The sequence below is a fragment of the Pogona vitticeps genome, chromosome 8 (genome assembly GCF_051106095.1).
Source record: "Pogona vitticeps strain Pit_001003342236 chromosome 8, PviZW2.1, whole genome shotgun sequence".
NCBI lineage: Eukaryota > Metazoa > Chordata > Lepidosauria > Squamata > Agamidae > Pogona > Pogona vitticeps.
In genome coordinates this window covers 4,558,055-4,571,222 of record NC_135790.1, presented here as the reverse complement: position 1 = coordinate 4,571,222, position 13,168 = coordinate 4,558,055, and the positions used below count along the sequence as shown (strand labels likewise).

At 44.6% G+C, this 13,168-nt stretch overlaps 1 protein-coding gene across 2 annotated transcripts in view; it reads right to left on the bottom strand.

Moving 5' to 3' along the window:
* The window catches only part of BMP1 (bone morphogenetic protein 1), a 136,059-nt gene that overhangs the window by 26,626 nt on the left and 96,265 nt on the right, over positions 1-13,168 (bottom strand). For both annotated transcript variants that reach the window (XM_072978866.2, XM_072978867.2), the window contains exons 8-9: positions 7,326-7,441; positions 773-875 (exon numbers count right to left, since the gene is read on the bottom strand). In XM_072978866.2, the coding sequence (XP_072834967.2) occupies positions 773-875; positions 7,326-7,441 (219 nt within the window). The remainder of the gene's footprint in view (positions 1-772; positions 876-7,325; positions 7,442-13,168) is intronic.

Genomic DNA, 13,168 nt, shown 5'->3' with positions numbered 1-13,168 from the left:
AAATTTATAGGCCAATGAGAGACAACTTTCCGAGCTAACCACAAGGCAGAACAGCTTGTGTCGGAGCAGATTTTAAATCAAACACAGCCTTTAGATCAAGAAGCAATTTTCCTGTCTATGCCAAATTGCAGCTGTATCTAATCTAGGTGACTTTATTGTGCACAGACTGGTCACAGAACAGCAAGGAAGATGAACAAACGCACACACGTCATTTGTCCAGAGTGCTCTGCCTTTGAGTAGAGGGCACCTTGTTACCAAATAAAACCACCAGATGATGTAACAGAAGAGTGCTGTGTGTTTTATTCATATGTAATTAGCTCTCCATTGCTGGATCTCTAAATGTAGCCCAGGATGAAAGAGCTGCTAATGACGGTAAAGGAGCCGTAATTAACGGTTACAAGCAAAATAATGAGTGCCAGACCAAGCGCTGCAACACAAAGTGGCAGAATGAGGCGGAAACCATTTTTCTTTTCAGCCAGAGTAGATTTCCCAACATTCATGCCTCCATTTCTGAAGAGGAAGATATAAAATTGTTATTATATCTCAAATCACCATTCTCCAAAGGCTACCCTCATCCTACGAATAAGGAGAAATAGAAAACGAAATACATTTTAATCCGACCCTACCCAAATTGGAATGAAGATAGTTAGCTGGCGCATTGCAGAAGGTTAGTAGATGGGACTCAAGAGGCTCTCCCAGTATTAAAATCCATGCTTCTATGGGATCTAGCCACTCGTTATGGCTTGGCCACTAATATATTCCCATTGGTTACCTCGCAGATTGGCCTTCTTCGAGAACCCGTCTCTCACCTCCACGTAGTCATACCAGCAGAGCCGACTTCGGTACATATCCATGACTGTAAAGTTCAGAATGATCTGGGAAGTAAGTAGAAAAGGCACCAACCTACGTAAGAAGCAATAACTAAACATTCCTTCTTTATTCTACATCCTCTATTCTCCACCGAGATCAGTAACGCTGCTAATGTAACAGTTGCTGTGAATGAGTCAAGAGGGAGACCTTAAAGAACTCATTGGTCACTTCTTAATGAAATGTGTAATATGGAGTCTGAGAACAAGCTTCCAGAAGATGTAATTTTACTTCAAAACAAAAACCGCACATACAGTACAGTGGACCCTTGACTTACAGACAGCTTGATTTACAGACTTTTTGAGTTACAGACTTCTCTGGCCGCAAAATTTAGGTTTGACTTGCAGCCTGAGAATTGACTTACAGACCAGAAAAAAACCAAAATGGAATAAAAACGGCCTGTTATGGGATTAATCAGTTTTCAATGCACTGTAGGTCAATGGAGACTTGACTTACAGACTTTTTGACTTGAGAACTGCCTTCCAATACAGATTAAGTTCTCAAGTCAAGACTCCACTGTATTTCTGTCCCTCATCTTGAACAGAAGTGTATAGATCTATGTGGGCAATATTTAGTGAAGGATTAAGGAATGCCACATAATTCAGCAGAGTTCCTCATCTCCCTGTCTGTTTTTCCTTTCTTTTTCTAGAATCTAATGTTTGAACATCAAATGAAACATAAAATTGACATTGCATGTTTTATTTGTGAGTGGAGGAGCAGGATAAATGGAATACGGAAGACTGCCTTGTAATGCTAACAAGAGCCAGTAGAGTGTTGTGGATAGAGTGTCAGATTAGGACTCAAGGGTCCTGGAGTTCAAATCTGTATTCCTCCACAGAAACTCTCTGGGTGTGTGTGAGACTGTGAGAAAACCACTCCTTAAATATCTCACAAATCCTTGGAAACCCTACTAGAGTCACCCTAGGTCAGAATCAACTTGACAGTACATAATACATAGAAACACACCTTATAATGTCTTATTAGGCTTTGAAAGTCAATAGCTACAAAAAGGCACACGATAATTATGAGCCAAGTTAAGACTATTTGAAGATTACAGCTTAATGATGCTTGGCTGAGTCATTTGTTACTTATTCAGAATATAGGACTTGGGGTTGAACTGGTAAAAACACTCCTTAAATCCTCATCATCACCACCAGCAGCATCACCAGCATCCTAGAACTGCAGAGCTGGTAGGGGCCCTATGGATCATTAAGTCCAGCCGCTGGCAAGGAGACAGAAATGGGGAATCAAACTCCCAACCTCTGGCTCCACAGCCAGATGTCTAAACCACTGAACTAGCCAGTGGTTTGTTTTCATTACCTTAAACTCCTATTACGTTCACTGTAAATCTGTTGAAGCTTGATGGCATATCACACACACACAAATACACACGTATACAGACACACACAGAGAGATTAGAACTGGAAAGAATAAGAAATTCTCATTCTTCCTGATGTTATAGCTTTTAGTAGAAACACAAAGGCTACTATACTTTTCTGTTGTACTGAAACATGTTGTTGAGTCTCAGACACACCTGCTTCGAGCAACGTCCGGTGCTCACCTTAGCTTCTGTACCACCACTCTGAGCAATTCAGCTGTCAGTTTGAGCAACTAATTTTTGGAAGTAAAGATTTTACTACTTAAGTTTTTATCCCTAGTAGTTGCCTTGCATCCTGACTCTTGCTTGGTTTGGACTGTCACTACATGGAATTTTGAATACAAAGAGTGCTAAAATAATTAAGGGAGGGGTACAGAAAAAGCAACCTTGAAAAAATATACATTTAAAAATGAGGTTTGAACATCAGTTTACTAAATGTCACTGCAAAACAATCAACCATCTCTCACACACATTGCCTTGTGAAAGCATTTCTTTCATGACTGACAGCTGAATATGTTTACAAATAAATAACTGTTGTATAAGCGTATTGAAATAATTGGTTTGCATTCTGTAGAAAGTTGCAGTGTATTGACACAACCAATGGGTGGTGTTTGCAGATCCCATGACTTGATCTCCTTTACTTTATTAGATCCAATAATTTACACACAGTGTAACCCACCTGCTTAGTAACTTTTAGTTAAATTAACAACACTTATTGTAATAGTGGCAGCTTGCCAGATTCTAATTTACAGGAGTTGTATTTTTCTATCCCAATAAAAGCAGTAGAATTTCTTATTATACATTTTCTGAGTGTGACCAAGTCCCTATAACTTACTGGTCTGGCAAAAGTCAGTTGTTTACTATTGGAAGGGAATGTAAACATTTTAGGGAAGTATAAATATGGGGAGGCAGGAGACACACACAACAATGCATCACAAGTGCATCATAACATGCACACCCTAGATACCAACATCACTGATACTAGTGAGCAGCAGGTATCATATAGCAGCAGCAACAGTGGCAGCAGACAAGGACAACATGGATTTTCCTCCATTGATACAAACTGGGTCAGCTGGGTGAGCATTTAAAATAAATTTCTGTATGTCCAAAATTATGCTTAAAGGCTGCATATTGCTCAAAGTTATAATCATGTTTTTTAACTCTTTACATGATGTCTTTTAAGAAATGTACTGTCTGGTTTTTCAATGTGCCTTCTTAGGCTATAAGCTCCTGTGATTTTAGAATGTAATTAAATCATTCTTTTTGAGATTTCTATTGTACTTTTTGCCGTTCTGTATTTTGGACTGAATTCTGACTTAAGTATTTGCCTGCAACTTAAGTTCAGTTTTCATATAAATATGAAATATAGGCATTTGTGCCTCCAGTTTTCCATAGCTGTACGACTTTTTGATGTTTTTCTACGACTGTGAAATATTGTTGTGCATGTGCAATACAAAAGCAATCTCGATAAAGCTTGTAGAATTAGACAAGCAGATGTTGCCTGGAATTATTGCAATAATGAAAAGACTTATACCTTGATACCCAGATGAATTTTGATATGTTTAGAAATGAGTGCCTGATTTCATTCTAGAAATAACCTTTTTGGTGGGGATAAATGCCAGCTGTGATAAATAGAGGTTTCTGATTTTTTTCCAAGAGGTCTATAAAGTTCTATAGGGCTCTTAGAATGATCAGGTATCTGAATCTCTTACTTGATGGGATCACATCACTCCTTCTGGATCACCTGGAGAGACAGTCAGCTTTTGTAGGGGTTCTAGGCCCTGATTTTTGGTCAAGCATGACACATTAAGGTAAAGGTTCCCCTTGGCAAATTTTCCAGTCGTGTCCGACTCTAGGGGGTGGTGCTCATCCCCATCTCCAAGCCGTAGAGCCAGCGTTTGTCCAAAGACAGTTTCTGTGGTCAGGTGGCCAGCGCGACTAGACATGGAATGCATGACCTTCCCACCGAGGTGGTACCTATTTATCTACTCGCATTTACCTGCTTTCAAACGGCTAGGTTGGCAGGAGCTGGGACAAGCAACGGAAGCTCCCTCCATCGCGTGGATTCGAACTGCTGATCTTTCGACCTTGCAGCCCAGAGGCTTTGCGGTTTAACCTGCAGCGCCACCACGGCCCATTCCTTCTATGCTAAGGTTGCTGACCTTTTATAGCCTGCTTTCCTGCACCTTTCAAACAGGGGTGGATCAGCTCTGGCATCCGCCTTGCTGGGAGTTTTAGCGCAACAACATCTGGAGGCCCACCTTCTGTCCAGCCTGCTTTAAAAACAATCTGGCGAAGCCGGGTTTAACAGAATGACGCTATTCCTGTCATTTATCTCAATGCCAGGAAAAAAAAAACTTTCCTTGCTGCAAATTTGGCTGGTATTAAAGGGAAAAGAGCAAGTTCCACAATCAGGCCGCACTCTGATTCCATCTGGAAACGGTGTACAATATTAAAATCTGCAAAGAAGCCGAAAGTGGCTTGCCCCCGGCTCTCACTCAGCGTTGTCCTCTTATTAATACAGGTGTGCACTTTTGAGATTCATTTAGGCCTCCCAGTTTAAAACAGTCCCTGAAGCTCAAACGAAAACATCTGAGTCTAAATTCAGCTCTGGTTTTTGAAATGGCACACAGTCTTCTGCGTTTATGGAAAACATCTGAATGACAGACGTTCCCAAGCCAGAAGCTAGCAGTCACCTTGGCTCCTCAGTCTCGAAATGATCGCACGTCTCCGTGCCAGGAATCTCGGCCCAAATTGGCCTGATGTGGATTTGAAGCCTTCTCCAGAAAAACACTCAGTTGGGGAAAACAGATGCTGGCTGTTATCAATCTCCCTTGCACCTCATCCTGATTTCTTTCCCTCACGGTTCCTGCTACAACTCATTGCCCGTCCCGTCCATTCTAGTCTTACTCTGTCCACTTCCCTCCCTCTTGGTTCTTACAGAGCGTTGTGTTGTCCACCACTCTTACATGGACATGTTAAAGGACTCCCAAGGCAAAGCCAGTGCCTGAGGCCATTAAAGCCTCTCTCTTGAGTGTGTCATATGACACACAGTGACTTCCTTTACTCCAACAATGGGAAAAGGCTTCAGGAGTTAACCTCGAGGCAAAATCTGGAGCTGGAGTCCCGGAGGCAGTTCTTGTCGTTCTGCCAACTCCTGCGACGTTGCTGGAACCAGTTGTATTGGCTCTTGCCTTTCCATTGGACCATTTCAGCAACGTGGAGAGGGGGGATCTGCTGCTTGGGTAACAACCTATCCTCCACATTACTTTACCCAGGCTTCATGCTCTGGAGAGGACACTCCTCGATTCAGAGCATGTTACCATAGTCTTTCGAGACCGAAGGATGTCTATGCATGGGTTGGGGAGGTGGATAATTGATGGCAATGCCATGCTCTTTCCATCAGGTCACCACCTCGTCCCAGTGTTGTGTACACAGTGGGTCAAATAAATCATGAGGGTACAACCTGCCATCAAGGTCTCAAGCTTTGTGCATGTGGTGTGTGTGTGTGTGTGTGGGGGGTCTGTCATAGTTTTCAAGTCATTTCACTGACATTCTGTTTTGATAATGCAGACAGTCAGTGCCATGGAGAGAGAATAAGAGTACACTCGTATTGGAGATATACTCAGATTAAACGTGGTTCCAATATATGTCAACCCTTCTTAGGGGTAGGGGTTTTTGGGGTATAAAGTACTGAAAACTGGCTTACCAGTTTTTGGGAGGGCTCTGGAAATGTGTCGCTAGTCCACAAATTGGCTCCTCTCCTGGGAGACGTAGTGGGGGACTGAATCCAGACCAGAGGATGGTGTGTGGTTTGGTTCAAGGATCCTGTTTTTGCCAAAACGAAATGAAGCGCTGAACTTTTCCCCCCTTTGGCACTTCGTTTTGTTTGGCAAAAGGGGCTGCCTGACCAACCCAGCCCCCACTGCTCCCATTGTGTCCCTCCCTTGGTTTCAAGCTGGCTCATTTTTCAGGGGGTGAGTGGGTTCATTAAAGTTTGTGGTTTGTGGTTCATAGGCAGTCATGAACCATCACGAACCACTGGCTTTTTCGGTTTGTGCCCATCTCAGATCCTGACTCCAGATCACTGGCTAGGAAGACAATCCGCTGCTCTAGCTCAATCTCCCAATCGCAGGGGTAGGGAATCTTTGGTCCTCCAGATGTTTTGCCCTTCAGCTCCCATCATCTTTTACCCAGAGACTCCTGCCCTACGGCATGCATCGGGTCACTTGGCTTTGCAAAGTTAACACAAAGCTAATGCTCTAGCCTTCCAAAATCTCTTGTTGTTTTCCAACAGGGAATGCTATGTTCTGAAAAGGGATTAAACAGGAGATGGGGGAGTAACTTTGGTGTGTGTGTGTGTGTGTGTGTGTGTGTGAGAGAGAGAGAGAGTGGAGGAAAGAAGAATAGAGAGAACATGCTTCTGTTCACATGCTTATACAGTGGTGCCTCGCATTACGATGTTAATTCGTTCCAGTGAAATCGCTGTAGAATGAAAACATCGTAAAGCGATTTTAAAAAGCCCATAGAAACGCATTAAAACCCGATTAATGCATCCTATGGGCTTCAAACTCACTGTCCAGCGAAGATCCTCCATAGCCCATCCCAGAAAACAGTGGGCGGTCATTTTTTTTACCCGGTGGCCATTTCGAAACCACCGATCAGCTGTGCGAAAATCGTTTTGCGATAATCGGTTAGCGAAGCAGGTAACCGATCATCGCAAAGTGAAAAAACCCATAGGAAAAATCGTTTTGTGATCGCTTTTGCGATCACAAAAACTTCTTCATTATGCGATTTCTTCATTAAACAAAGCACTCGTCTTGCGAGGCAACACTGTATACGAATGGTGACTGGATGATAACCTGATGTTTCCTTTTGTCTTCTCTCGGTGGGACCGAAATCAAGAAACCCAGTAACTCTGCCCATACAGTACAAGCCAACATGTAATGGTTCCTAACCTTACCTTCTCTAAAGGGCCTGAGAGAGAGAGAGAGAGTTGTGTGAGAAAGCAAGAAACCTGGAAAGGGCAGAAATTGTGAGTCCGTCCCAGCAGTCGAGCCAAACTGGTGGGCTGGCCTACCTTTTCCCCGGGGGTGACTGAGATCCTCCAGATGCAGTGCATGTGGGCAGTATAGCCGTGGGGATACCGAGGTAAGGAGAAGTTCCCTTGGCTGTCCTGCAAGGTCTCTCCACAAGCTGGACGGAACGACAAAGAGAAAACAAATACACACAGAATAAAGCAGTTAGAAAACTGCCAGGAAGCTGCTTCTTCTAGGCTATCCTAGGGCTTAAGCAGACACAGATTACTCTAGTTTGAAAGAAGGGAGACCTTCTTTCCACCTCTGAGGGACATCCAAGACATTATCCTCTTTGCAGTTAGATTATTGGAAACTGAAAGGTTGGCAGGTACCCCCACCCATCTCTGGGATGCTCCCTGAAACCAGCCTGCTCAGCTAGAAGCACTGGCATCAGCTGTAGATCGCTAAATATGCCTTTATGGCACTCCTCACCCCAATGCAATTTATTTTTCTGTCCAAAGGACACAACCTCTGCAACAAGAAGAACGGAAGCTTGCAGCAGACATCCATGATGGGCAACGAGCCCTTCTAGAGACCTGAATTTCGCTTCAGTCCCTCTGCTAATTATGTAGGAACAAGGAGCCGTCTGTGGCAACACAGATGAACACCAGTGACGCACTCTGCTAATCTTAAGGACTAGCAACCTGCTTTTTTAAAAATTAGAAGGAAGGGAAGGGAAGAGATACTGTTTTGATAATGCAATTATCAATGTTGAGCATGTTCAGTCTTATTTGTGGTACCTGCGCAGAGGAACTTCAGAACAGTCTTATCCCAGAGGAAATAGTTAACTAATTTTTAGCCTCTCTCTTATTCCTGAAACCAGCGCATTGGAGAGAATGTCTGCCCCTCCGTCCCTGCACCTCCTCTATCCTTCCTCCGAAGTATCTATAGCTTCTTCTGCAGCTGGGAAGGTAGCTATGGAAACCAGACCCTGATGCCATGTTGCTACAGTGACGGAAGTCAGGCCTTTAACACAAGCCGCCTAACCCCTTTACAAGAGTTTTCGTGTTCTCTTCTGTGGCTGCCCTTCCCTCCTTTTGCATGCAAGCATCAGGGGACCCGGAATCCGCTTAGGAACGAGGCCCGCCTCCCCTCCCTTGCTCTCCCAGCTCTGCCAGCGGCTCAAAACCCAGCCAGCTTCCCAAGGCATTCAAACGGCAGTGAGAGCCTCCCCTTTATATGGCACACCCCTGCCCAGAGGTGGTGGCCATCCGCCTCCCGTCCCCTCTTAAAATCCAGCCGTGGAGGGGGAAGCTGGGTCACCCCCCCCAAGGCTGCCACGTTGTCCGGCCTCCAGCCAGTGAGCTGGCCAGCTGGGACCACGGCAGTCTTTTCTGCTCCGCACCATCTGGAGCCACCCCAGCGTCACCATCTGGAGGCCAGATGATCCCGCCGGGCGGGGATTTGCTTACAGGTTGACAAGGAGCGAGATCTCCTCTCTCATGAATATTTCTCCAAATGGGCACCAAATGCACAGGGATGAAGGGAAAATGTGCTGAAGCAAAGAGGGTGTGTGTGTGTGTGAGCGCACGAAAAGAACTACACGTATGCGCACAGAACAGGTTTTATGCCTCAGCGATGCACTTCCACTGTGACTTTTGCAAAGACCCAGGAAAACGACCCAGCGCGTTTGCTGGCTGCATAGACTCTGTGCCCTGGAAAGGACAAGACACCATCACGAGGATAAAAGTGAAAGTGTGGGCCTAATTACACGTCATGCACAAACGCCTGCAACTGGCAGGTTGTCCTGGCATCTTCTGTCCTTTCTCTCTCTCTCTCTCTCTTTTTTTCAAAGGACTCTGGAGAAATCTCTGAAACAAGAGAGGTCTCCTTGGGATTTCCTTCAACCAAGAAGCCAGATTTCTAGACCACCTGTCACGTATTTATTTAGCACCTTTCTTTCTAGCCTGCTTATCTGTTAAACAGCCACCCAGGATGTTCAGTCAACAAGAAACAAATTAGCAATAAAATATGGATGGAATGCAAACTCAGTCTGAAAGCCGAACGAGAAAGCAATGAAAGAACGGGAAGGGTAAACGCAGCAGGAGGACTGAAGGACACGATTCCTCCAGTTTTCTTCCTACCTTGACTATTAAGAACAGACTTGGGCTGCAGTCCTGTATACAATTTTGTATGTGTGTGTATGTGTGTTCTGTGTTATCAAGTTGCAACTGACTCATAGTGACCCTAATAGGGTTTTCAAGGTAAATAAGATATTTAAGGAGTGGTTTTACCAGTTCTCCGGTGAGTTTCCGTGGCTGAGTGGGGATTCGAACCCTGTTCTCTGGAGTCCTAGTCTATCACTCCATCCACTACACCACACTGGGAAAACAATTATTTGGGGGCAAATTCTATTCGACTTACAAGTGGACATAAATCACAGAGAGAAATAGGTATGTATAAGCTTCATTGGTGTAACCTTTGACAATCATAGGATCCATGCTTTCCTAGTATAGCCCTCCTTATGCCACAGTTTGTTTTTTGGCTGTGCTACCAGAGATGCTGAGAAGCTGTGGAGAATGATAGAATGGGCGGGTATAAATATGTTACTAATACAATAAATAAACTTTGGGATTTTCCATTTTAAAAAAAAAAGGACATCTCTTCAAACACGGCGTGTAAATTTGTTTCCAGACCCGAAATGTTCAAGAAAAAGACAACCAAGCTAAGGTTAGGCAGGCATCTTTAAGAGGAGAAAGGTTCAAGCGTTGGGAATTCTATTAAATTGGAATTTAAAATAATCAGGTTTTTGACAACCTGGTTAGAAGTGAGCTTCGGGGCTTAAGCAGCATCACTAAGAAAATTCTGTCTTGTGCAGCGATCTGCTAGAACCCGAACCTTGGAAAAGCAATTTTTTTCAGAATATAACTCCCAGAATCCTTTAGCCAACGTAGGCGCAAAGGGACTGTGGGCAGCTTGCCCAAGGCCGCAGAGGCTGGCCTTTCTTCTGGGAGGCACCGTGGGGAGGAATCAAACCCACAACTTCTGCTTCTGCAGCCAGAGACCTCAACCACTAATGTAATATATAAGGCAGCATCTTTTGTTCCTAAGAAATAGAAAATATGACCTGCAGATTAATTTTTGTTTTAATGACCTTGGGCCTGTTTCTGCCTTCAAGATGATTGCTTTTTAAACCAAGGGGAAAACACCACCCTTTCTTAAAAGCGTTTTTACAGAAGCATTCGAAAGCCTCAGTCAGATCTGAGACAAAACGCTTTCGAAAAAGCTGCTTTTTCTAGTTGTCTTGGGTGCCTTGGCTATCTTTCGCAGTAATAAAGGGAGAAGAGAGCTTTACTCCAAATTAATGTTTAACTGTGAGAAACTACCATGCCCCCCGCCACCAACAAGCCAGTACACGTCTTGGGAAATCATGCATCCACGTTGTATCACATTTTGGCATTGACCTTTGGACCTGTGAGGTTTATAATATTTGTAATGTTGGGTCTAGGATAACCACCCTGCTAGAGAACTTCTGAGAAGTTTGGGGGATTTCACCATAAGTCCTGTCATGAGTATTACTGACTCAGGCGTTCGTTGACCACACGGCCACATCTCCTGATGTACAAGGTGGCCATGCATATCCCTTGGCTTTGGAGAAAATGCAGACATTTGTTGAGAGGAAGCCTGAATCATTTCTGTTCTCTTGTGTGTGTCATGTCGGAAACTGCACACATTCTCACAAAAGGGCCAAAGGCCGGACCATTTAAGAGGGGATGCATGACTCCCAAAAAGCCCCAGGCTGACAGAGGATGGAAATTTGTGTTTAGTGAAAGGCTAAACCATCAGTGATGTTTACAGAACTGTATCTGTTTATCTTAAGCAGCAGATCGTGTTTTGCTTTGTTCCAATCTTCCAGGAAATTAAATCCTTTCCTGCTTGTTTTGAGTCCCACGTTCAAAATACCACTGGTGATACTGAACAGAGGCGTAGAAAATGCTTAGTCCATAATCATTACCACATTATATCAGGGCACGACAAACAATGGCTGCAATCTAGTCGTAACTAAAGTAGGCCTATTGAATCAGTGGAACTGTCATGGATGTTGATTCAAGAAATCTCCACTGGTTCAAAGGGTCTACTCGAGTTGTGGCTTACTCCTGGGTTTCGGCTAGTACATCAGCTAGTACGTCTGCAAGTCCTGTAAGGTAAGACAGGCTACAAGAAAGTATGCAGATATGCTTTCAGTGATGGGGCCCTGGCCAGTCATGTGCAGTTACTACTAAGTCTTCACAATACATAAGAATATACAGGGATGTAGAAAAAGTGTTTTTTTCCAGAGCTGCTTCTAAACTCCTTAAGAACTAAATCAGTGAGTTTGCAAAGCAGTCCAATGCATGGATAAGGCTAATCCAAAGGATTAAATCAACTCTAGTTTCCAGTTGTACATATTTCTCACTTCTAAAAGTTCAGACCGGCAGCAGCTCATGGACCGGCATGGAAGGTACGCCACCCCAAGATTTAGGGAGGTGTCCTGGTTACAAGCCACCCATGGTTCACCTCCTGGATTGCTTGATCATCTGTTAGTTCCTGTACGGACATTTGTATGAAGCTGTATAATTAGGGTCTCGAAGGGAAGGGGTCCACCAGGAACACAGGCTTTGGTGCCTACAGCTGCCTGGTTACATCTCTGCGTGGTCTTTGTTCCAAGCTGAGTTTCTCAGACATGGATGCTGCATCACCTTTGTACATGATGTTCCCTTCCTTAGGCTGGTCTGCGAGAGAAGAGGACATGAGTCTCTTTGGTCTAGAACAATGGTTACTAGCCTTGGGTCCCCAGATGTTGTCGGACTACAGCTTCCAGAAATCCTGGCCAGCACAGCTGGTGGCAAAGACTTCTGGGGGCTTTAATCCAAGAACATCCAGGGGCCCAAGATTGGGAACCACTGGTCACTCTAGAGGATCTGGCATGCCTAATTTTGGGTATTTAGAAGAACCCTGACAAGGGTGAGGGGTGTGACTGTCAATAATGGAGAAATTCAGGCCATCTGTGGGTCACCTCTTGCTACTACCTCCAGTTGCAGAGTCCGGTTCCCGTGAGAGGTAAATGACTGAACCCACTTAGTTCCATTATCACAAAGGTACCCCAGACCTTCAGTCCTACTGCTGCAGAAAGAACATTCGGGAGATGCACAGGCTTTAAAGCTTGAAAACCTTTTTCAGAGGCTGGGTGGAAAATTCTGGGGCTGGTGGGCCAAAAAAGTATTCTTTGAAGGGGCAGATCTACTATGAAACTAATGAAGTTTAAGCTTCAGGGCTCCTAACTCCGGAAGGAAGCCACTTTAGTTCACATATTTTTTTTTAAAAAAACTGGTGAACTCTTGTGGAACAACTCCATGGAAGGAGATAACAGTGGTGGCCCAGATGCCATGGCTGATCGCAAAGGGGCCCCCACAACAGTTCTAACTTCAGGGCACCGAAACTGGAGGTCTGCCACTGGCTGTGTGCAAGATCTGATTCCTTGTAACATGGCGTGGAGCCCTGCAAGGGGTTTGCAACTCAAGCTTTCTCCAGTCTTGCTCACTCTCCAGGTACCCAGACGGCCCTCAGGTTATAAATTCTCTGAATGTACACTTAGGGCTCACTTAGGCTTTCTCAATTCACGGAACAGCCTCCTAGGCACATCGTGGCTGCCTCAGATTGCCTCAAGGAGAGCCGTTGAAGGCTGAGAAAGGTCACATGCCATGCTGAAGGTGGATGCAGCAGGTAACTATGAAAAAAACCTCCAGGGGCAGGCAGACTTTGGACCTTGGGGTTGCAGGAATATAACTTTTTCCTGCTAGGCATGAGTGGGCTGGGAGGGAGCCAGACAGCTGCAGGCTCCTCGCCGTTCCCTCCCTGAGATTCT